This window comes from Lithobates pipiens, unplaced genomic scaffold, assembly GCF_037356315.1.
Source record: "Lithobates pipiens isolate NorthernLeopardFrog02 unplaced genomic scaffold, aLitPip1_a1.2 Scaffold_25, whole genome shotgun sequence".
Taxonomy (NCBI): Eukaryota; Metazoa; Chordata; class Amphibia; order Anura; family Ranidae; genus Lithobates; species Lithobates pipiens.
In genome coordinates, this window is record NW_027507787.1 from 100108208 (window position 1) to 100134643 (window position 26436).

At 41.8% G+C, this 26436-nt stretch overlaps 1 protein-coding gene across 1 annotated transcript in view; it reads left to right on the plus strand.

Annotated features, from left to right (window-relative positions):
• The first annotated feature begins 525 nt into the window (after positions 1-525).
• Positions 526-26436, plus strand: part of ANTXRL (ANTXR like) — a 288394-nt gene continuing 262483 nt past the window's right edge. The window contains exon 1 of the mRNA XM_077454770.1: positions 526-756. Coding sequence (XP_077310896.1) covers positions 632-756 — 125 coding nt within the window. The 5' untranslated portion in view covers positions 526-631. The remainder of the gene's footprint in view (positions 757-26436) is intronic.

Consider the following 26436-nt stretch of genomic DNA (forward strand, 5'->3'; position numbering starts at 1 on the left):
GTGAATTGGCTGCCCTGTGGGCGACACGCAGAATCGCGTAAAAACAACGCGCAAAGGGTATGTGAATGGGGCCTAATGTACAGGTGTGAATGGACTCCAAGATGCGATCTTCTGCGGTGCCATCCAGTGCCCAGCAGAATAATGTGGACATGCCATTAATGAGGGGACATAGAGAACAGTTGTTTTCTAGGTGCCCTAGTGGCGACTTGCACTTATCCAGTGTGATAAAACGCATGCAGGTCACTGCACACCATGTGAATGAGCCCAATGATGCAGCACACAAAGAAAAAGGATTTAAAAAAATATTTTTTTTTCCTTAACATAAACCAGATGTGTCATTAGCCTTTTGAACCTTTTAGTGAATAAAAGCTTTTTTTATTCTTTATGTCTTTTTTTCAGTTCAGTAGAAGTCCCGAATTGCCCAAACTTCTTGAAGTCCTGGCAGTGTGCAGTGAATGAGTTAACATCCTCTCCTCCCCCTGAGGTTTGAGCTACATAGACATTCCTCTCCTCCTCCCCATATCCTCTTCCTCCTCCATCCCTCTCTCTATCCCACCCTGGCTGCAGCTGCCCCCTGTCCTCCTCCCTCCTCCTTCCATCAGTCCTGGAAGACTCGGACAAGCTCTGGGCCATGAAGACAGGGATCTGGCTGCTAGCTCTTGTGGTGCCCCTACTACCCCTCCTGTGCCAGGCTCAGTACACCGAGGAGCAGAGGTCTTGTGATGGGGCATTCGATCTGTACTTCATCCTGGACAAGTAAGTGCCACATTGTACACGAAGCGCTGCATGCCACTAACAACAAAGAGAGTTTGCAGGACTCCACAGGCTTTAGTGATGATCATCTGCAATGTACAGTAACCAACTGCCGTCCGACCGGGCATTCCAATACCATAAAATCAAAAATTGGATGTCAACGGCTGCCAGATAACTTCCAGACTTTGGGAAGACGTTAGGGCTGAGCCGGCGTATTGACAGGGATGGGACTCATCGGTCACATATTGTTCAAATGCAAGTCTGTCATTTGCAGTGAAGCTGAATAGATCTGCTTCACTGAAAGGAGACGATTTCATGATTTTCCAATTATTTGTATAAGTAAAGCTAAAGATCTGTTAAACAAAAATATTTTAATACTAAGGACAAGAAGATTTCATTTGGGATTTGTCAGTACAGGAAAGGCTTCTTTACAAGAAGAGTTAAAAAAAAAAAAAAAAGAAGCGAAGAGGTCTCCTCTTACTTGGGGTAGGAAGTTAAGGGAAATCTCCCCAATGGGACACAGACAATAAGAAAACAAAGAAGAAGATAAAAAAAAAAAATGAACAGAAATATTTAATTCTAGGAAGATATCATTTGGGATCTGTCAGTACAGGAAAGGATTCTTTACAAGAAGAGTTAAAAAAAAGAAGAGGTCTCCTCTTACTTGGGGTAGGAAGTTAAGGGAAATCTTTCCAAATGGGACACAGACAATAAGAAAACGAAAAAGAAGATTAAAAAAAATGAACAGAAATATTTGATTCTAAGAAGATATAATTTGGGAACTGTCACTAAGGCAAAGGATTCTTTACAAAAAGAGTTAAAAAAAGGAGAGAAGAGGTCTCCTGTTATTGGGGTAGGAAGTTAAGGGAAATCTTCCCAATGAGACACAGACAATTAAAAAAAAAAAACTACCGGTAACAGAAATATTTAATTCTAAGAAGATTTCATTTGGGATCTGTCATTACATGAAAGGATTCTTTACATGAAGAGTTAAAAAAAAAAGGGTAGGGTTAGAACCTTTGTCAGGTTTTTATAGCTGTCCATGTCCCAGCTTGGGATATTCTTCTGGTGACCATTGTCTCCTATACTGAAAGTGATGGGATTTCCAAAATGTATGACTTGTCACCAGAGCTGGAGGTGAAAAGAAATCTTCCAATGGGGATTCTTTGCAGAGATCTCCCTCTTACTTGTAATAGTAAGTTAAGGGAAATCTCCCTAATGGGACATAGACAATAAAACAAAGAACAGAAATATTTAATCCTAAATATATAATTTGGGATCTGTCAGTACAGGAAAGGATTATTTCTCCTTTTCCTTGGAGTAGGCAGTTAAGGGAAATGTCCCCAATGGGACACAGACAATAAAAAAAAAAACTAACAGAAATAGTTAATCCTAAAAAGATATAATTTGGGATCTGTCAGTATGGGAAATTATTCTTTACAGGAAGAGTTAAAACAAGATAAGCCAAAACATTGCATTTTTGTTTTGGATAGACTGTTGTAGGGTTAGAACCTTTGTCAGGTTTTTATAGCTGTGCCCCAGCTGGGATTATTCTTCTGGTGACCATTGTCTCCGATACTGAAAGTGATGGGATTTCCAAAATGTATGATTTGTCACCAGAGCTGGAGGTGAAAACAAATCTTCCAAAGGCAACTCTTTGCAGAGATCTCTCTTACTTGGGATAGGAAGTGAAGGAAAGTCTCCCCAATGGGATACAGACAAAAAAATATTTTAGTCCATAAATCTGGGATCCATCAGTACGTGAAAGGATTCTTTACAGGAAGAGTTAAAAAAATAAAGCCAAAACATATTTTTGTTCTGGTTAAACTGTTGTAGGGTTAGAACCTTTGTCAGGTTTTTATTGCTGTCCATGTCCCAGCTGGGGATATTCTCCTGGTGACCATTTCTTGTTCCTGAAAGTGATGGGAAAGCCAAAAAAGGTATGATTTGTCACCAGAGCTGGAGGTGAAAAGAAATCTTCCAAATGGGGACACTTTGCAGAGATCTCCTCTTACTCGGGATAGGAAGTTAGGGTAAATCTTCCCAATGGGACACAGACAACAAAAAGAAACTAACAGAAATATTTAAATCCTACGAAGATATAATGTGGAATCCACCAGTAAAGGAAAGGATTCTTTATAAGAAGAGCAAAAAAAGAATATGGAAAGCCAAAATGTCCGATTTTAGTTCTGGATAGACTGCTGTAGGGTTAGAACCTTTGTCAGGTTTTTATTGCTGCCAGTGTCCCAGCTGGGGATATTCTCCTGGTGATCATTGTCTCTGGACCTGAACGTGATGGGATATCCAAAATGTAGACACTTTGAAGAGATCTCTTGGGGTAGGATGTTATAGGAAATCTCCCCGGTGGCACACAGACAATAAAAAAGTAATGGGTCCTAACCCTTCTCCATTTTATCCAAAACAAAAAATCCAGCTTTGCAAATACTATAAGCTGTAGCTTGTCCTATTGCCTGAGGGGGCAACAGAGGCAGAGCCAGTCCAACAAACCTAATATTTTCTAGGCGATTCTGCCCACAGTCGGGAAAAACGTTCTGGTAAAACGACGAATCACACAATGCAAATTTCAGATGCCATTTATCGTAATGGCAGCTTAAAAACATGGTCCGGTTCTGCTGAGATTGTCGATAAAACGCGGTGCAATCGCAGCAAATGGCATCGCGTGAAGCTTGTTGCCCAAAAGTAGATCCTGAACTTCTTGCGGGGCAGAATCACAGCGTTTCTACCTGTGATTCAAAATGCCCAGATGTGAGTGCAGCCTTAGGATCACCATATTCATTACAACCTGACTGTAGAGTCTTGTACAATCAAATTTCTACTGTTGAGAGGTCTTTTCTCAACCTGACTATGTAACATCAGATTTACCAAAACGATGTAAAATGAGGATCTACCTGAACTACCCAATGTATTAGTATCCAATCAGGCAGGACCTTTCACTACATACTTGGTGGCTCTAAAGGAGAGCACACAGATTGTAATGTGTGTGGTAGGCTTTAGCCCTTATACACACGGTTGGAAATTCGGAAAAAGTCTGATCGGACCATGTTGTCGGATAATCTGACCATGTGTGGGCTACATCAGACTTTTTCCGTCGGAATGTCCGACCAACAAAGTTTGAGAGCTGGATATAAAATTTTCTGACAACGTGATCCGATCGTTTGTAGAGAATTCCGATCGGACAAAGTTCCACGCATGCTCAGATCATGTAGTCCCGTCGTAACGAACGAACGTCATCACGTTCCGAACGATCGGATTTTCTGACAACTTTGTCCAACCGTATGTATGCAACACCAGTTTCGGCCAAAATCCGTCAGAAAAAAAATCCAACGGATTTTGTTGTCGGAATGTCCGACCATGTGTGCAAGGGCTAAGACTTACCATCAGCTATGTAGAGCTTTCTTGATTGGATATAGATTGATTGGTTAGGTTAGGTTTGATCCTACAAAGATTGTATGGTCAGATTATATTGTGTATGGTGACCCTATGTGGTTTCTCATATCTCCCAGCGTTTGCCATGGTGAGCTCTCTTCACACCTTTCATGACCATTACAATGGGGGTTCTTGGATTTTAAAGTTGAACTCAGGATTTTAGAAAATCATTGCAGCGAGGCTCTCTGCCATACAAGGGTTAACTACTCTTCGGTGGCGGCCCATCCATTAGAGGCACCGGAGCGTGCCCCTCTATCCACGGGCACCACCTCCATGCTCTATCCACGCCCACTATTCTGACAGGACACCCAGTAGTGTATTTAGGTTTTGTGCTGCCCTAGGCCTGACTAAACTCGTGCACCCCAAATTTAAATATGACCCACCCCTTCCTGACAAGGCCACACCCCTTGCTGTTTAAGACCCCCTCCCCCCTGAAATTTTCGAGTGGGGACACTAGTTCTGAGGGCCTGGGGGGGGGGGGATTCCCTTAATTTGCATAGATTTCCTCTCACTTCCTGTTTGGCTATGGGGCAGGAAGTGAAGGGAAATCTCTGCAATGGGACAGGGATGGTAAAAATAAACTGACAGGGGCTATAACCCTCCCTTACTCTTTGAACACCCTTGAACAGCAGGATTAGTCTAGCGGGAGGGGAGAGTTCAATGTACTAGCAGATTTAAATACACTAAGAAATTGAAGATAACACTTTATAATCCGTTACAGCAAACTGTTTTTTTTCCTTTTGGGATACAAGTTTTACATGAATAAATAAAATATGATCCTTTTAACCAATTTTCAGCTTTCAGCGCTATTGTACTTTGAATGACAATTGTGCAGTCATGCAATACTGTACCCATATGACATTTTTATCATTTTCTTCACACAAATGGAGCTTTCTTTTGGTGGTATTTAATCACTGATGGGTTTTTTATTTTTTACAAAGAAAAGAAAAAAGCTCAAAATGTAATAAAAAAAAGTGTTTTTCTTTGTTTCTGTCAGTAAATTTTGTAAATAAGTAATTTTTCTCTTTCGCTGATGGGCGCTGATAGGCACTGATGAGGTGGTACTTATGGTCACTGATTGGCTGCACTTATGGGCACTGATGAGGTGGCACTTATGGGCACTGATGAGGTGGCACTAATAGGTGACACTGATATGCAGCACTGATGAGTCACTTATATGCAGCATTGATGATCAGTGCCCTGATTACATGTCCGTGTCCCCTGCGGGTGCACGAGAGTGGTCATTCTGGGTTCCGTCATATGATTACCACCCGGAATGAGAGCCGCAACGTCCCTCCGTCATTTGACGGTGTGCAGTTGGCAAGCAGTTAAGCACCCCTGCCAGTGGTAAATGGTTTGTCTCATCCATGTAACCTGATACATTCTGCTAGAGAGCTTAAGCTTTTGAAAAACAACAAACTTACTGGTTGGATCACCAGGTGAAAATAGAACAAAGAAAGCCTAAAAACTAAAACTAATTCAGCCATCACATCTAAGAATAGGTAAGGTGCAATATAATAAGTGTTTGTTTTTGGTTTTAATACTGCTTGGGAAATCAGCTAAGGACTTCTGTTCACTGTAGTCAGATCAGATGACTTCTGTTAAAAAGGAACTTCACCCTTTCTTAAAAATAAAATAAAAGTCACTTTTATAAATACTGTAGCTGCTTACTTAGAAAATACTCACCAGTCCTTGGAATCATGGGGAAGATCCCTGGTGCTGCCATCTTGGATTTGGTAGCTGGCTCTAACTTCCTGAGAAATCACATCCGGCTCAACACTGCACATGTGCGAGATTGCATGGCCCCAGAAGAATGGTCTTGCAGCCTCCTAGGGCCTACACAATGATACGCCCTCCTCCTGGAAAGTGTCCTTCACTTGTCTGCATGTTGTAAATGGATTTTTCTTTACCATAGGGGGATCATCCACCACTGTTGCCTTCTGTGGATGTCCAGGCCTTTTTATGGTGCTGAGCTCTTTCCTCAGAATGTACCAAACTGTTGATTTGGTCACTCCTAATGTTGCTGCTATCTCTCTGATTGATTTGCTTCATTTTTGAAGCCTTACAATGGCCTGCTTCACTTGCATGGGCAACTCTTTTGAACACATGATGTAGATTCACAGCAATAGATTTCAAATGCAAATAATCAACTCCAGATCTTTTACCTGCTTAAGACCTGGATTCACACCTACGCATTTTCAGAGCTTTTTGCATTTTGCAGATTTTTTGCAGGACCTAAATGTATGACATGTCCTAGGAAGCTGTGGGTGGATGAGGAGGCAAGAAAGAAAGAAATTAAAAAGTGGGAGCGGGTATCTGTCAAAAAAGAACATTAAAACATTTTAGAGGTCAGGATAAGCAGCATTTTCACTTGTGAGTGAAAGTTTACTTAAACCACTTCAGTCCCTGAAGATTTGGCTGCTGAATGACCAGGCCATTTTTTGTGATTCGGCACTGCGTTGCTTTAACTGACAAGTCCGCGGTCCTGCAGCGCTGCACCCGAACAAAATTGATGTCTTTTTTCCCCCACAAATAGAGCTTTCTTTTGGTGGTATTTGATCATCTCTGCAGTTTTTATTTTTTGCACTATAAACAAAAAAAGAGCAACAATTAAAAAAAAAAAACACACAATATTTTGTACTTTTTGCTATAATAAATATCCCCATTTTTTTTTTAAAAGCAATTTTTTTCTCAGTTTAGGCCGATATGTATTCTTCTACATATTTTTGGTAATAAAAATTGCAATAAGCATAGATTAATTGGTTTACGCAAAAGTTACAGCGTCTACAAAATAGGGGATAGATTTATAACATTTTGATTATTATTTTTTTTTACTAGTAATGGCAGTGATCAGTGATTTTTATCGGGATTGCAACATTATGGCGGACACATCAGACACTTTTGAAACATTTGTGGGACCATTGGCATTTATACAGCGATCAGTGCTATAAAGATGCACTGATTACTGTAAAAATGTCACTGGTAGGAAAGGGGTTAACACTAGGTGGCGATCAAGGGGTTAACTGTGTTCCCCAGTGTGTGTTCTAACTGAAGGGGGGATGGGACTGTCTAGGGGAGATGACAGATCGCTGTTCATACTTTGTTTGAACACACGATCGGTCTCTTCTCCCCTCAGTGTAAACACATAGATCCCGGTTCTCGGTGTGTCACGAGCAATCGCGGGAGCCCGATAGTCATTGCGCCCGCCGGGCACTCACATCGGCTCCAGGGGCAAGAAGCAGGTGCAGGCGCTTGCACGCACCTAGTGGCCACAGGGTGAAGCGACATAACGTAATGTTGTTTCGCCCAGCCGCGCCATTCTGCCGCAGTAAAACTGCGGTGGCTGGTCGGAAAGTGGTTAAGGATGCTATAAAGCCATGAGTATGCAGATTTGTGCCTCTCATTGTCACACACCCATTGCTACATTTTCTCCTGACTTCTCAGAATACAGAAGAAGCTGCCTTATTGATTCTCGTATCTCCATTATGATTGAAAATATTGGACTGCATTGATTGGTAGTCTGAAACCACATGATGGCTGGTAGTTTAGGTGATATCAGATTTGTATTCATGGCAAGAAATACAGAAGGTACTCATTTGCTCACAATAATAATTGATTTTAGTAATGTTGACATTACTCCTTTTGATTTACATAAAGTGTAAATTTTTATATTATAAACGATTACATTCGGTTGTTGCATTTCACTGATGATCTTTTAAGGGCTGGTTCACATCAGATGCGATTCTGTGCATTTTTAAACTACACTAAAAACGCACTCCCTGTGCGTTCCATGTATTCCAATGTCCCTAGTTCACACCAGTGCAGTCAGTTTCCAATGAAATTAACAAAAGTAAACTTTAAAAAACATTTTTTTTATTTTTTGCATTTTTTCATCTGGAACACATGTAAACGCACCAAAATGCATATCGTCCTGAATTAGGATTCTTAAAGGTTCAAAATTAAAAAGAGGAAAAAACGCACATTGAAAATATCAAAAACGCATGTGTGTAAACACATATGTGAAAAAAGCATCTGGAACACAGAAAGCATGGTGTGAAGCAGCCCTGGTTGATTTTTCCTGCGCACTTCATTTTTTTCAGTGGTCTGTCCCCCGGAGACAAAGTACATGTAGTTTGTTGTCTCATGTTCCTAAATCCTTTGTAAGTCTAGCTACAAGGCCAGCAACCCTCCTCCCCTCTCCCCCATCTGAACGAACCTAGCACAGGGACAGCTGCTTGATAACTGGTACTTGGCTCGCTTTCCACTGTGATTGGACACAGCCAGAGCCAATCAGCAGGTCTGGCGGACCCGATGTTCACGGGCACCCCGCATTCATTCTTGGGAGAGGCAGAACATGGTCTCCCTATGTAAACAAGGCAGACCACTATTTTGTTAGTAGGGAAGATGGAGATCTTGTGTTTCTGCCTGTATTCCCCCAGTTACAGCACCCCCCCCCCCCTACACACACACACACACACACACACAGGTTAGAAAGCACTCCCTAGGAGCACATTTAACCCTTTGATTGCCCCTGAAGTTAACCTCTTCACTGTCAGTGTCATTAGTACAGTGACAGTGCATTTTTAGCACTAATCACTGTACTGGTGTCACTGGTCCCCAAAAAGTTTCACTTAGTGCCAGATTTGTCCGCCGCAATATCGCACTCCTGCTAAAAATCATTGATTGTTGTCATTACTAGTAAAAAAAAAAATATATATATATATATATATATATATATATATATATATATATATATATATATATTCCATAAATCTATCCCATAGTTTGTACAAGCTATAACTTTTGCGCAAACGAATCAATATACGCTTATTGGAATTTTTTTGCATGTTTTTATTGGGTATGTTCTATTGTATAAAGTAAAAAAAAGTATTTATTTTTTCAAAATTGTCAAATTTTTTTTGTTTATAGCGCAAAAAATGAAAACTGCAGAGATAATCAAATACCACCAAAAGAAATCTCCATTTGTGGGAAAAGGGGTCATCAATTTTATTTGGGTACAATGCTGTATGACCGCGCAATTGTCAGAATTGTCAGCAGTTAAAGCAACGCAGTGCTGTATCGCAAAAAAATGGCCTGGTCATGAAGGGGGGGTAAAACCTTCCAGGGCTGAAGAGGTTACAAAATGTAGCTGGGCTTTAAAAAAATTCTCCAGTCACTGTTAAAGTTAAAAAAATAAGTGAATTTTTTTTTATTTGGCCTATTTTCTGATTACTCTAGCTCTTTTTTATTTATTTTTTTGCCACTTGATGAAAAAGATGAAATGGTGCTGGCACCTTTGGTGATCTAAGGGTCAGCCTAAATCAGTGTCTTAATAGCCCCATCAGCTTCAGATGCATGCTTGGCCATAAGTTATGTTTAACCACTTCAATACTGGGCATTTTCATCCCCTCCCTGCTCAGGCCAATTTTCAGCTTTCAGCGCTGTCACACTTTGAATGACAATTGTGCAGTCATGCGACGTTGTACCCAAATTAGATTTTGATTGTTTTTTTCCCCCCCCAAATAGAGATTTCTTTTGGTGGTATTTGATCACCTCTGCATTTTTTATTTTTTGCGCTATAAACAAAAAGAGCAACAATTTTGAAAAAAACCAACACAATATTTATAACTTTTTGCTATAATAAATATCCATTTAGGCCGATACGTATTCTTCTACACATGCCCCCTCCAGCAAAAAAGACATGGAAGGGGCATGTCTCTTTGTTGGAGCCGTATTTCTCTTTGCTGGAGGGGGCATGTCTCTTTGCTGGAGGGGGCATGTCTCTTTGCTGGAGGGGGCATGTCTCTTTGCTGGAGGGGGCATGTCTCTTTGCTGGAGGGGGCATGTCTCTTTGCAAGAGGGGGCAAGTCTCTTTGCAGGAGGGGATATTTCTATTTGCTGGAAGGGGCATGTCTCTTTCCTGGAGGGGCATGTATCTTTGCTGGGGGCACGTCTCTTTGCTGGAGGGGGCAAGTCTCTTTGCAGGAGGGGATATTTCTGTTTACTGGAAGTGGCATGTCTCTTTGCTGGAAGGTGCATGTCTCTTTGCTGGAGGGGGCATGTCTCTTTGCAGAGGGGGCATGTCTCTTTGCTGGAAGGGGCATGTCTCTTTGCTGAAGGGGGCATGTCTCTTTGCTGGTGGGGGCATTTCTCTTTGCTGGTGGGGGCATGTCTTTTTGCTGGAAAGGGCATGTCTCTTTTCTGGTGGGGGCATTTCTCTTTGCTGGAAGGGGCATGTCTCTTTGCTGGAGGGGGCATGTCTCTTTGCTGGTGGGGGCAGGGCCGCTGTTAGAAATCATGGGGCCCCATACAGCCTACCTGACGGGGCCCCATTGACCCCGCCCACAACCCATCCTGGCTCCGCCCATAACCCCACCCCTGCCTCCACGCTGTCAGGGCAGGAGGCAGGAGCTGGAACATTTAACATTTACAGCGCCCCACCAATCATAACTGCATCTGAATGGGAGAGATGTCAGTGTTTTGACATCTGTGCCCATTCAGTTTGTGTCTTCATACGGAGCTTTCAATCAGGTCTGCATGAAAAAGGACCTAATTGCAAAGCTTGGGTGAAAGGTTATGAAAGGAGAGTGGTTTGGGGGTGGTAAAAATGCAGCTTGGCTATGTATTTTTACTGTCCCTTCCCCCATCACATGTGTAAAAGTAGCATCTCACTATGTGCTCATGGTCATTATCATTATGATGATCAGAGCACAGCAGGTGCTGTGTGGCTCTGTCAGTGTAACATGACTGTGTAATGCTGACTTTGTTATGGCTGTGCTGAGTTATAGTCTGTAACACACAGTACAGTCATATATCAGGAAAGTCAGCACCACACAGTCATGTTACACTGACAGAGCCATACAGCACCTACTGTGCCCTGATCATCATAATGATAATAACCATGAGCACACGGAGTCTAGGGACTGCACATGCTACAATAGTGTGACCTGTCAGTGTGTGTGTGTGTGTGCAGGGGACTGCTTGCCTGTGCACCACTGCCATTGTCCAGATTACTCCTGCTGCTCTGTCTGTCTCAGCCGTCCCAGTGATAAGTCCCTCAAGCTGCAGCACTTACTGGATGAAGGGAGCCGTATAACAGTAATATCCATCCGCCGGAGAGGCATACAGTGAGCAGGAAGAACTTTAGTTTGTGCAGGTATACTGAGAACAGCATGCGGCACAGCATTGTATCCCTGCACCCGAAAATAGAAAAAAAGTCCCTCTTCTGCTTTCACCTCCTGGGCCCCTCTGGTAACCTGATGGGGCCCAGGAAATGAATATATATTCCTTATATATGTTAGTAATCAAGTGGGTGCAGGTTAATATAGTTATTTCGTTTTTTTTTTTTTTTTTTTTTTAGCTAGAAGTTAAAAGCTGCTCGGGCCCCCCCTGCTGGCCGGGCCCGGTACAACAGGGCTGGTTGTACTGCCCTATCAGCGGCCCTGGGTGGGGGCATTTCTCTTTGCTGGTGGGGGCATGTCTTTTTGCTGGAAAGGGCATGTCTCTTTTCTGGTGGGGGCATTTCTCTTTGCTGGAGGGGGCATGTCTCTTTGCAGAGGGGGGCATGTCTCTTTGCAGGAGGGGATATTTCTCTTTCCTGGAGGAGGTATATCTCTTTCCTGGAAAGGGCATGTCTATATGCTGGAGGGGACTTTTCTCTTTGCTGGAGGGGATATTTCTCTTTGCTGGAAGGGGAACGTCCCTTTGCTGGTTTCCTGGATTGGGCATGTCTCTTTGCTGAATATATAGTGATGTCTCTGCTGGATTGGACCATCTCATTACTATTTGGGGATGTCTCTTTGTTTTATGGAAATGTTTTTTTTTTGTGGGCGGGGCGCATAATGTCTTGGGCCAGCCCTGGTTGCAAGGCAGAGGAGCTAAGCCACTGTGCTGTACTAATACCAATTTTGCTAAGTGAGGGTATGTCCTTGGCCTACTCACTATGCTAAAGGGTGACCCTCATAGAAGCAATGATAATTGAAGTGCAGAAAATACACTATAGTATCAATTTAACTAAGCCTAACAGCACAAAAAGAGACACACCATCCTGGGATATTTAGCAATGATGGGGTTAAGTGGACAAGCAGGAATGAATAGGGGAATAGACAGAATACATCCCATTAATAGATGACAGCAGAGAAAGACTCGAGCTGGACACATTAACATCTGTGTTACTAGTCAATACTGTGGAAGAGGAAATGGCCAACAAGAAATCAGTAAAGGATCTCCAGAGACTCTCGGGGATGGACAGCACTGGAGTCTGCAATGTATAATACTGCTATAGGGTAGTCTTTATGAAATGTGCAATTCAGGGGCCAGACAGCTAAAATATCAGTTTAGAGCTGTTTGACGTGGCCAATCTCCAGCCTTTATTAAATAATGTAAAATCCCTGCACCCGTGCAAACCAAAATAAAAATGAAAAAAATATATTATGTGTATACGATAAGATAGAAAAGTATAATATATGATTAAAAAATAGTAAAAAAGATCATATTAAACCATGTGTAAATTGAGAGCCGCTCGTTATAAGACTAAAATAAAGTCTAAAAACCAAACAAAGTGAGTTATTAAACACATTCGGAGAGCGGTTAATACTTCACTTTGATTGTTTGATTATCAAATAATAGTGCAATATTAAATTCTGAAGTGTCAATGGCACAGATTACTCCGAATAATGGAAAATCTTTCCAAATGATTAAAGCAAAAATGCAGTTAAATAAAAATGAAACGATGCAAAAAAAATAAATAATTGCTTTAACCCAAAGCTGCCCCCCCACAGTACAATTTTCTATCACCAGATGCCCTCAATCATCGGGGTTAAATGATGGACATCATTACTCAAGTCACTTCCCCTGAGCCCAGGCTTTAACCACTTCTATATCGGGCCTATTCTGGTACTTCTCTCCTACATGTAAAAATAATAATGTTTTTTCTAGAAAATTACTCTGAACCCCCAAACATTATATATGTTTTTTATCAGACACCCTGGGGAATAAAATGGCGGTCATTGCTTTTTTTCTCGCATGGTATTTATGCAATCATTTTTCAAACGCCTTTTTTTTTTGGGTGAAAAATAACGGTTTAATGAATTAAAAAAATAACAAAACACTAAAGTTGTTCATGGAATGGCGCCAAAGTGCTTAAAAATCTCCATAGGTGATGCTTTGAAAATTTTTACAGGTTCCCAGGTCAGAGTTACAGAGGTGGTCTAGTGCTAGAATTGTTGCACATACTCTAAGGGCCGGTTCACACAGCGAGGCGCGGCAAGGCGTCTCCGACTTACCTCGCCGCGACCTGCGGGGAGCTCAGCGGCGACTTGCAGAGGACTTCTGTATAGAAGTCAATGCAAGTCGCCCCCGAAGTCGCCCCGAAGTAGTACAGGAACCTTTTTTCTGAGTCGGAGCGACTCGAGTCGCTCCTCTCAGAACGGTTCCATAGTACTGAATGGGGGCGACTTGCGGGAGCGAGGCGAGGCGAGCCGTGTCGCCTCGCCTCGCCTCGCTGTGTGAACCGGCCCTAACACACGCGGTGATACCTCACATGTGTGGTTTGAGCGGCGTTTACATATGTGGGCGGGACTTGTGCGTTCACTTCTGAGCACGAGCTACCGGGCACAGGGGCATTTTAAAAATAAAAGTATTATTATTTTTATTTTACTTAATTTTTTTTATTTTTACACTTTTTTTACATTTTTATTTTTTTGATCGCTTTTATTCCTGTTACAAGAAATGTAAACATCCCTTGTAATAGGAATCTATGTGACAGATCCTCTTTATGGAGAGATGCGTGGTCAATAAGACCCCTAATCTTTCCTCCAGGCTGGAAAGCATGAGATCGGTGAATTTTTCTGTCCCAATCTCATGCTGACAGCCGCAATCGCGGCTTTGTTGACATCTGGGAACCCAGGGGGGGACGTCATTACATCGCGCCCGGGACTCCGACGGTCATAGAGATGATCTGGTCACAGGAAATCTCTATCGTAGTCATCCGGCACCGGCTGGTTCTTTCACTGGGCCCCCGATAGCACGGGAGAGCCCGGATGAAGCACTGGATGGTGACGGGAGAGGACATCCTATAAGAACGATCAAGTGGCGGAACTGCAGCTATGATCATTCTTATGGTGCACAGAATCTCCAGCTGGAAATAATGATATCTGAATGTTGCCTCTAGCTGCAGGCATCATTCGCACAATATCCCCGCACAAATTCAAGGACGTCATTTGACTATGTGTGGTAGGGAAGTGGTAAATGGATCCGTCTGCAGCCTGTGTCTGGACAGTGAAGGAGAAGCAACACAGTGATGAGCTTATCTCTCCATCATTCTGATTTCTCCTCCTATCAAAATACTTTGTCAGCACATGAACTCAATATGTCCTTCAATGAGTCTTCCTCTCCCAGTGTGCGCTCTGCTGTAAATGGAATTGCAAGAGACAAATACCAATTTAAGTTTGAGGATCTCCACTGCTTGCATTTAAAATAATACATTTAAAGCTGAACTCCAGGTGTGCTCTCACTCCTAATTATTTATCCAGGTTGGACTGATGTAAGTAAGGATGGACTGCTGGGGAAGCAGACAATCATTGTAGTAGTGGGTGCTACTAAAGCGATCGCCATGCTCTTCTGAGTCCTATGATGAGCGGCTACCCCACTGAACACTGACTACAGGGGGTCACTCGTTCAGCACTGCTGCCAAGCTGGACTAATGTAAGTATGCATTGGAGATCATACCTGGAGCCAGTTTTATTAATGTATTACCGTAATACAGAGCCACATTCATTGCATCTTTTATTTTTGTCTAAAGTTCAGCTTTAACAGTTCTTCTTTCACACGATAAATTGTTTGGCGGTATTCACAATTTATTAGTTAGTGCTATTCCAGTGAATTAGAAGATATATATTCATGCAGATCATACAGGATTCCCTGTACAGTGATACATTTGACAATTCCCTAAACCGGGGATCTCCAAACCTTTTAAACAAAGGGCCAGTTTACTGTCCTTCAGACTTTAAGGGGGCCTGTGGCCAGCCTATATAGAAAATTTTGCAGGCATCAGTGGGAGTAAACAGTGCACCCGACCTTTGATATTAGGGGGAGGAATAGTGCCCCATTGTTGGTGCCAGTGGCATGAATTATGCCCCATTTTTGGTGTCAGAGGGCAGAATAGTGTCTCATATCAGTAGGAGGCATAGTGCCCCAAGGGCCAGATAAAGGCAAGCTAAGGGCAGCATCTGGCCCCCGGGCTGCAGTTTGTAGACCCCTGCCCTAAACAATATGTTACTAATGCTAATTGACTTTCTTTTCTTCTAAATAAAGAAAAAGGGAAGATCACAAACTATGTTGACTCTCCTTTATTCAACATAAGCACAGGATACAAGAGTTTTTATGTGCATACCTCCCAACATTTTGAAATGGGAATGAGGGACACCTACTAACAAACGTATGTAGGCACAGTACACGGCCCCTGCCGACCCCATAAAGAAGAATTAACCCAAAAAAAGGGTTCATTAAATCCACGAGGACTTTTTTTTACCACTACTATTCCTTTATATTGGCTTTTAAAATGTACCAATTCAGCTATTTAGAAATTGGATGAAAGGTTTAGCATTGGGAAACACTTTTTGAAAGATAAAAAGTGCATTTTGTATACAACTATATAGATCGGACCAAAATGAGGGACAATGAGGGGGAAAGAGGGACAGAGGGACATTGCTCCAAATCAGGGACAGTCCCTCAAAATCAGGGACAGTTGGGAACTATGTATGTGTATGCACGAATAGTTTTTTTTAAAAAGCCTTTAGAATGTCAGATCCTTCACAAGTATCCCTCTGTCATCTAATCGTTTTGGCTTGTTTTGCCTTTAAGTTCTTTGACAAAGAACCTCCAAATTGCAGAGCAAGACACAGTGGCTTGTTGTGTGCGAATTGCAGTGGTGAGAAAACATCAAACACATCAATGTGTGATAGAAAGTATATAATTAGGTATGAAATAGAGGAGCTACACTGCACAGACAAGTTCCAAGTAAGAACAAATGTGTATGCAGCAGATTATACAGACTACAGACACTCTACAAAACCTTTCCTATTGTACAGATGAGCCTAAAGTATTCAGCCGCATCAGCTGAATTTCAATCCACGTGTGTCCATGCCTGTTCAATAGAAGCCAGCTGCATAAGAAATAGGAAAAGACATAGAATATAGCCACCTTTCTGAATTAGGGTTCCTCCAGACAATGCTAGGAGTTCCTTGACCAATGAGGCAACATTGGTCAGATAAGTAACCATTGGCATCAATGATCATTTTAGATATCTGTATTGCTATATAGACATGGTTTATACTTTATATTTCCTGTACAGGACACCAGGGATGGGTCCTGGCCAGGATATTTCCCCACCATTTGGGTTGTGGTAGCTTTAAAGGAGAGTTCAGAAGATATTTTAGGAGCATGGTGAGGGGTTCCAAGGAAGTCGAGCTGGAGAACAGATGACTAATTTCAGTACTATCTGGATTAGTAAATCCTCATTTGAGACCTGAAATTCTGAGGTTCGTGAGATTTTGGGTGGGAAAGAACCTCCAAACCCTGATTACAGAGGCTTTGGTCCTGCAAGGGTTAATCCACCTGCATGGGAGGCTTGAAAAGCAGCAGAAAGGAGTCAGGGCATGTCTATGAGGTAGTGTGGAGTGGATCTCAGCTGTGAAAAAATGTGGACTATCTGGAGACCAAGACTTTGTTTTGCTGAGCTGTTATGTCATTTCCTGTACTCAGATGTAAACAGATGTAAACCCTAAACCCAAGTGTGGGACTGGTACATTGAGCCATTATGTTGTTTATGTTTGCTGAAGAAAGCAGTTTTTTTGCTTGCTTGTTTTGAGTGTTCAATAAAGACCATGAGCCACTGGCTGGTGATCTCAGGCACTCCATGTTACCACTGATAACATGACCAAATATACTATACCTAATGACTTGCCACAGAACCCCATGTACTCCGCACTGTAGGTTCTTCACTACATTTTCTTTAGGTGTCCAGTTTTGTTCAGGTGATAACTTTATTTTAGCCAGCCTACTTTTTTAGTTATTGGTTCTCATGGGTTATTTCTAAACACAAAGGACCTCTCTATATAAAGTAATAATTGCAGGACAACAAACTAATCTGCTTCTTATGGACAGCGCAAGCTATGGACATTATATATGAAGAGGAGACCAAAGGCCAAATGTAGTCTTATTCAAATACCACCATAGACAGATAACAGTGTACATAATCTGTAAAATTCTAAAAGGAGCTCAAGAAATAATTCTGAAATATATAATTTTAATAAAGTGTGTACCTTGATAATACGTAGAGGCCAGTGACGGAATTGAAGGATTTATTTTCTCCATAATGACAAGATGGAGTATCTCTGTAATGATCCTGTAAAGTATGGTGTGTGAAAAGACATGCCGTAGAGTCCATGCTGAGCTGCTCTTGTCCTTGGACAGCCTACATAAAACTTTCTTTGTTAGATTCCTGTACTAGTGACCTAGTGCTGCGTCAGCGACTGTGCTGCGGTGTGTATATGTATTTATACCCGACTTCAAAAACACCAGTCTTCTCTGACACACACTCACATACACACACATGTGGACAGAAACTCTCGAGGGCATTTGAAGTTCCTGCTGACAAAAAAAAATTTGTGTGCAATAAGAAGTCTTTGTGTAGGGTTGCTCCAGTACAACTATATAACACAGAACAGAGGCAGCCTTGTGCCTTGGATTACTTCCAAATTAGACTTATTTTTAGAAAATATAAGAAGTAAATTAAGTGTATACAAATATTCAAAGCTACAGAACCAAAATTTGGGGCATATGGTAAATGTGATAGACCTCATACCTCCCAACATCAGTAGCTGAGAAAGAGGGACAACCTGGAAAGGAGAAAACCAGAGCAGTGCGCCACTGAGAAAAATGGGATATGACTACACTGTACAGATATTGGATGTGGCCTAAAGAAACATGATTTAATTCAGTTTAAGCTTACTCACAGTATACCCTGCACACATATGCTGCAATCCTTGGACCCATTAACTACTATACCACAAGTACAGATTAAATTCAAGATTAATCACTGCGCTAGTAATGATAGTAAAGCAGCTGACATAAATTTTATGGTGACAATAAAAAGCATATAGGTGTACGCAGCGCTAAAAACATAACATTAAAAGTAAAAGTCCATAGTGTTTATGATAATGTCCTTGTTCAGGGAAAAATCTGGAACCACCCACGGTATAAACAGACACAAATTAGGTGAGCACGAACTTATCCTCCACCACCAAACATAAACACACCAGGCCTCTTACCAAAAAGAATGGACCACTAAATTACAGGTGGTCAAACAAGTATGATAAGTCCACAGAGCCAAAAAACTATTTCACGAGGGTCATAGATGGCTGGGTCTTGTAGTCTCACCAGATGAATATTCAGAGGTGCATACATAAGATACAAAAGAAGGAACTCCTCATGGTGTAATACTTTAAAACCAGGATCGCATTTATTTTACAAAATATCCAGGGTACTCACATTTTAGAAAATAAAAACAGGCATGTTCAAAAGCAGCAGTCTGCATAATGTAGCGTTTGTTTCCAACCACAAAGATGGCTGCGGTCGACACGTTGCAGTGTCGTGACGTCAGAGCTCCACCCTGTTGCTTTTGAACATGCCTGTTTTTATTTGTTAAAATGTGAGTACCTGGATATTTTTTTTAAATAAATGTGATCCTGGTTTTAAAGTACAGATATATATATTCAGGTGATTGCACTGCCCAGATAATGTGACTAATAGCAATCCTCAATCAATAAGGCACAAATAACATCTACTGCGTCAGATAAATAAACATTTTAGTGCAAGAGTATTAAGTCCAAATCAAGAGTAAAAAGAAAAAGAAGAAGAAAAATCCCAAAAGTCCAAAAGAAATAATCCAGTAAGCTTCTTCACAGAAGAAAAACAGCGCGTAAGGAATTCCTAGATCCCCTCTGTGCTCCAGCAAGACATGCAATAGTGTTCCTCCACCAGGTGAAATGGATTCTCACCTTATTATAATGCCCATACAGTATATGGGCCAACACAGCTTTTGAGAAAATACTGTCTTGCACACCAGATGCTGGTTGTCCTCTTAGATCCTCCTTATTAGCATGCCAGCTCCAATATGAATAGCTCAAATTTGTATTTCTCTGACACTGTAGATTTTATGTGTGCCTTATTGATTTAGGATTGCTAATAGTCACATTATCAACTTAATATAGCTCGGTACTCTATATTGTATGTGGGAAAGCATATTGTGATAGCAGTAGCCAACAGATATTTTGCTTAGGTGGCAGCGCACAAACACTCTTTATATTCTTTTCACTGTACCATAAGTGACACCTAAAAAAAATAAAACAAACACACATAAATCTAAATATAATAGAAAGAGAGCTAACACGTTTAATGAATGTACCTTAAAGTAACATTTTCAAAAAATGAAGAACCAAAACTTTTGAACCAGGAGCCAGTGTATACTTTGGTAAGGAGTATGCGATATACAGCAGTATGAACTTTGCTATTGTAGAGAGAGCTTGGAAAAGTCCTTTTTGGAGTTTACACATCTCCCAGACTCCTCTCATACAAGAGATCTCTAAGCCTCGGTACCAGTTCGAGTTTTGCTACTCTCCCCTTGGGCAATTTACACTCACAAGAACCTGCAGTCAGTGCTCTCAAACCTGGGGAACAGACAAGTCATGTCTGGGAGAGCTGAAAGGCAAACCTGGGGAACAGACAAGTCATGTCTGGGAGAGCTGAAAGGTTGGTGTAAGCTGTAATATTGCATATGTGGAGACTGACAAGCCTCTGGCTTGCTCAGCCTGATAGTCAGGACTTTGTAAATTTAGAGCCATGACACGGCTAGGATTTTATTTTGAAGTTTTGGACTGTAAATGGACTTGTAAATAGCACCAATAAACTCTGCACTGTTTGATTCTACTTCATTATACTAGTATCTGTGCCTGGAAGTGTGCTCATCCCAGGGAGCTTTTATCTACGCTATCTATCCCCAGCTCACATATGATACCCCTTATTGTGTTGATCAGCAGGAGGAAAAAAATGGTCAGTGTTGGTGGTCAGCAGGAGAAAAGAAAATGCCTGACATTGATGGCCAGGTGGAAGAAAAATATTTGGCATCAGTGATCAGGCGGAGGAAGAAAAATCCCTATGTAGGGTAGGTGGTCAGTTTGAGAAACTATATCTGATGTTGGTGACTATTTGGGTGGAAAATAATAGCCAAAGTTGGTGGTTAGTGAAGAAGAAGTTAGAAGAAAATGCTCTGCATTGGTGCTCGAAGCAAGAAAATGTAACAATGGGGGGGGGGGCATTGGTACTCTTTGGAAGGAAGGGGGGAACCCAGTGCTCTGTGGGTGGTCAGGAGGGCTCTAATAGTCTATGGGAGATGAGAAGTGTGCTGGTACTCCTTTGGAAGAGAGGGAGCACTGGTACACTATAGCAGCAGAGGGGGCACTGGTACACTATGGCAGCAGAGGGGGGCACTGGTGCCTGGAGAAGTTATGGTGTTAGACATTGGTGTTCACTGGAAAACATTGGTGTCCAGTATATTACTTACAGAACTCAGCTGATGATAGGACACAGCCGGGATCTGTGGGATGCTGGGATTTTGTTAAATCCAGGACTATTGGGAGATACGTATACTGTAGTACGTAAATGCAAAGTAAAGTAGTAGTGACGTAGTAGTAGTAGTAGTGAAGTAAATGCAGTTGCTGGTACCTGGTGTAAGCAAAAATGATGACTAATGCCACGTACACAAGATCGGAATTAAGGTCGGGAAAATGTCTGATGGTTTTTCCGACCGAATTCCGACGGAATTCCGCTCAAGCTGTCTTGCCTACACATGGTCACACCAAATTCCGACCGTCAAGAATGCGGTGACGTACAACACGTACCACGGGACTAGAAAAAGGAAGTTCAATAACCAATAGCTTCTGTCTCGTAGGTGAATCTGAGCATGCGTGAGTTTTTGCACGTCGGAATTTCATACACACGATTGTAATTTTTTACAGAAAGTTTTTCCGTCAGGAAAATTGAGAACATACTATCAAATTTTTGCTAGCGGGAATTCGGCCAGCTGAATTCCGATGGAGCATACACACGTCACATTTTCAGATGAAAAGCTCTCATCAGTCTTTTGCTGGCCGAAATTCCGGCTCTGTGTACGCGGCATTAGAGTGTATGTAGCAAAAGAGAGTTGAGGAAAGCACAGTCAAGAAAGAGTGACTTAAATTGGGGATATCTTTATTGAATATCTCAAACAAAATAACATGTGGGGTTCTTTGACAAAACACTTCACATAAGGAAAAAAGCAATTAACAATACCGTATACAGAGAGAGATATTGATTTACTTTAAAGCTGAATTCTCAGCAGATATAAAATGCACAACCAACTGCAGCTCTGTTTAATAAATACATTGAAGCAAGTAGTGTAAGTACCAGAGTTTGATTGGTATTAGTCTATTTTACTCGACTAGACAGCAGAGCTCAGACTGGAAGATGGAGACATGATCATGTGAGAACAAGGGTCATGCTGATAGGAGAAAGGGGCAGTTTGGTCCGCCCATTGTTTCCTCTTTCACCGTCCACTCACAGGTTGGGGGGGATGCAAGACACAGAAGTGTTACTAAACTAGAGCAGGGAAAAATCAGGTCTCCTGTCCTGCCAGGCAAAGCTTTGCAGATCTCAGGATATGCAAACCCTGAGCCAGCTGCCGGTCAAAAATCTGTGTGGATTCCAGCATTAAAGTCAGGAGCCTTGCAGAGCCTGGGCCCACTCTATGACATCAACTGACAGCAGGCTTTAGCACTTCTGTGAACCAGAAGAAAAGTATGATCAAACAAGGTTTGGCCATACTTCTCTCTTTTAAATTTTAGGGCCCAGTTACACTTGTGTGCTATATTGTCTGTTATGGCGCTTGAAAAGCAGGTGCATTGCCTTAGTGTGTTGAGGTGCCATTTAAGATGAATAACACCACAGTGCAGCAAGGCATGTAATATATTTCCAAACATTGAGGACCTTAAAGTGTTTTTTTTTTTGGATGTGAGCTTGTTGGCGGAAAGTCCGACCATGTATATGCTCCATTGGACATTTGTTGTCGGACTTTCGGCCAACATATGTTGGCCAGCAGGTTCTCATATTTTCCACCAACAAATGTTTGTTGTCGGACTTTCTAATCATGTGTACATAAGTCCGTTGGAAAAAAGTCCACACAAGCTCAGAATCAAGTATGAGCCGGAAGTGTAAAACTAGTGTTCGTAATGGAGATATCACAGTCTTGTACGTCACTACATTTGTAGTTGTTGGCCAACATTTGTGTGACCGTGTGTATGCAAGACAAGTTGGAGCCTACATCCTTCGAACAAAAATCCATGGTTTTGTTGACGGAAAGTCCGATCGTGTGTACGGGTATAAGGGTTAAAGTGTATGCCCAACCAAAACTCTTCTTTTTTTTTTTAGACGACTGCAGAAAGATTAAAAGCCCTGTTGGGCTGAAAATGGTTGCAGATTTGTCCTCACTTTCTGTGCAATATAGGTTTTTTTTTGGGTTGAACTAGATGGACTTGTGTCTTTTTTCAACCTAATTACTTATGTATCTGTGACAGTAAGAGAGTGGAAATCCATTTAATATAGCACTGTATACTTCTGTAACCTGGTAGGGTCTCCCCAATATACCCAAAACTCAATGTACAGGAGCCTTGAATTTACCTGGTTCTTTCTCATACAGAGGCCACCGGCCACCCAAGCAATGTCCATTCACTTTGACTCCAGTAAGCAGTCTAGGGTTGTCATTTTAAGCTTTATTGCTGATAACCTTTAACGGGGGGTGCAGGATGATATGGGATACTCTAATGCCGCGTACACACAACCAGACTTTTCGAGGGACTAGGTCTGACGGTCTTTCCGACTGACTTTCCGAATGAATGGACTTGGCCACACACAATCGCACCAAAGTCCGATGGATTCGAACGTGATGACGTACGACCGGACTAAAATAAGGAAGTTCATAGCCAGTAGCCAATAGCTGCCCTAGCGTCGGTTTTTGTCTGTCGGACTAGCATACACACGAATGGATTTCTCGTCCGGCAGAGTTCCGGTTGAAAAATGTAAAACATGTTCTATTTCTAAAGTCCGCTGGATTTTTGGCAAGCAAAGGTCCGATGGAGCCCACACAAGATCGAATTCCGTTCCGTCGGACCTTTGCTGTCAAAAAGTCCGGTCGTGTGTACGCGGCATAAGGATATTGTATAGGAATAAAAGGAAACACTTTACTAGGCTAGGCTTCTCTGAGCAGTCTTTATGCCAGGGACAAAGGGGAATGTCCAGAACTAAGACATTGTAGTCATATAAGTGAGAGCGTGAGAGCTACCACTAGCACTTATACCTAAAAAAAAAAAACAGAACACAGTCACCAGGATCTGGAGCTCAGGTAAGCACTCACAGGACAGCTGCACAGTTCCTAGCTTACTCCAGACTTTCTTTGACTGCAGGATAGCTACTCACTTCCAGCTTCCGCCAGACACTTCAAGCTTCCACCAGATACTCTTTAGTGAGGGAGAGGCAATACTCATAATGCCACAGGACAGCTATACACCTTTCTGCTTCCACCAGACACTTCTTCTGCTCTCTGGACCAGATCCATAGGTGAAGGCCCTTAGCTGGCTCCCAAGATACTTGGAAATACCCCCCCCCCCCCCCCCAGCCTTGCTAAACCTGAAACCTCGATGAGCATCAGCAAACTTGAGCAGAACTGTCTCAAAGGGTCTGCAGCCCCTGGGGATAAGGAACACCTCTAGCAGAACAAGGCATGGCTGCTCCAGACCCCAGATAATGTATATTCTTCCAAGCCACCTACTGAACACCCCCCCAGGAATTGTCCGAAGCACAAAAAATATTCAAGCTTCCCATTTGACTCTCCCAGCCCTATGTTCTGGAAACTTCTGGAAGGCAGGAAGAAGCAGCCAAATCTGCAACCTGTGAGATCTAGAACAGCCCAAAGAAATCATTAGCTGTTTCAGTGATTACAGAAAAACAAAAAGAACGACATTTGCCTGACAACAGAGCAACCTAACTAGGAGGGAGCTACATAAAAAAAAAGTAGCTGAACATACACTTTAAGATACCAAATATGAGGGATAAACCTCATGCTATACCCAGGGTTTTCACTTTTAACATGAAGCTCATACACATTAGACTAAACACATATTTGGTACATTTTTCACGCTGGATAGTGAGTACCCGTATAGTAGAGATAACAGAGGAAAGAATGTACTTACAAATGTTTGGATGAATATATCATCCAGTTTTTATCTCAAAACAGGAGTTTTCATGCCCTATAATTGACTAATTGCAGGAGATGCAACAATTAGTGCTATAGTGCTGATTTTATGTTCATGCCACCATTCATTATAACATTCTACTTTTTGGGCAGACGTTGCAAACTGTGGTCAGCAAATTCTTTGTGATATTTATTTTGGCTATGCTTGTGCCTGGCTTGCAGGCTCCCTTAGCAGGGTGATAGCGCTACAAAATGACTGCACATGGCTTCCCAAAACTTCCATGAGGGTATTGCACCTTTCTCACAGGAAACACATCCTGTTCTACTGGTCTCACAAATCACGCTTCCTACTACTGACAAAGTAAAAGGAGTTTGCTCAGCCTCCATCGAGTATTCTGGCAAGGCAAAATTTTATTTTTTTAAAGGTTTTTAATGCATCACTACAAAAATTAACAAATAAAAAGCATGAAAACAAGAAAATGTAAATATGCAGACAAAGTATGTATCTAGCAGACTTTTTCTTTTTTTAATTCTTTCTTTTAAAGTTTCCATACAATTTAAACATGTGTTGGGATAAAATACACAAAGTAGCATTCGTAATACAAAGAGTGAAACAAAGTATATCAATATCATACAAAAAGGAATGTCAAACATGACCTATTGCATAGAGATAGTGCCAGGTCAAGAAGACGAGAGTACCTGCAAACCCTTGAGTGTCAAAATAACTGCTGTGAGAGGGAGTTAGGGGCAATCCAACCTGGTATTTAAGGTAATAGCTTTAAGTAATTTATGAGGTGGCAGGTAACAATGCAAAGGAAATGTCAGTAGGAGGTTTAACCTCCCTGGCGGTATGATTCAGTCTGGAATAAGGTGCTGAAAGCGGTACAATTATTTTGCATGGAAATCTGGCTTTTATTTTGTAGTCCTGTAATTCTTAGGAATAACGCTCTGAAATCTCTTCAAACCAGAGTCTAGCGGACATCCCGGGTATGATAAAGTTTATAATATAATAAAGAATAATAAAAATTATTCAATAATGTAATCAAATCCAAAAAAAAATGAAAAAGGGACATGTTTTGGTTGCTATGGACAATCTCCAAATTCCAGGCAGAAAAAACAGTATTTATAATATAAAAGTGCATTGCACAGACCACTAGGGACAAAGGGGGTGTGTATTTTTTTAATACAGCACTGTAATCTGTAAGATTACAGTGCTGTGTGTGTTTTGTGTGTTTTTACTTTTTTGAATTTGCCGCCGTTCTCCGCTCCCGTGCGTCGTAACGTCGCAGGGAACGGAGCTCGGCGGCATTCGGCACTGTGAATCGAGCGGTGGACAGCTCGATCACACAGCGCGGCGGACATCGCTGGATCCAGGGGACAAGGTGAGTAACTCTCCCTGTGTCCTCCACTGCATCGAGCGATGCGATCCCGAGTCTGGCTCGGGGTTACCGCTTATGTAATTAAAATCCCAACCCGAGCCAGACTCGGGATTACCGCTAGGAAGGTTAAAGGAAAGTGGAGGAAGAACATCCAGCGGACTTTGAAGGTACCTACAACAGAACTTATAATTTAAAAACAATGTACATACAGTATCTCATGAAAGTGAGTACACCCCTCACATTTTTGTAAATATTTTATTATATCTTTTCATGTGACAGAAATTTAATTTTGCTACAATGTAAAGTAGTAAGTGCACAGCTTGTATAATAGTGTAAATTTGCTGTCCCCTTAAAATAACTCAAAACACAGCCATTAATGTCTAAATCACTGGCAACAAAAGTGAGTACACCCCTGAGTGAAAATGTCCAAATTGGGCCCAATTAGCCATTTTCCCTTTCCCAGTGTCATGTGAATCGTTAATGTTTCAAGATCTCAGGTGTGAATGGGGAGCAGGT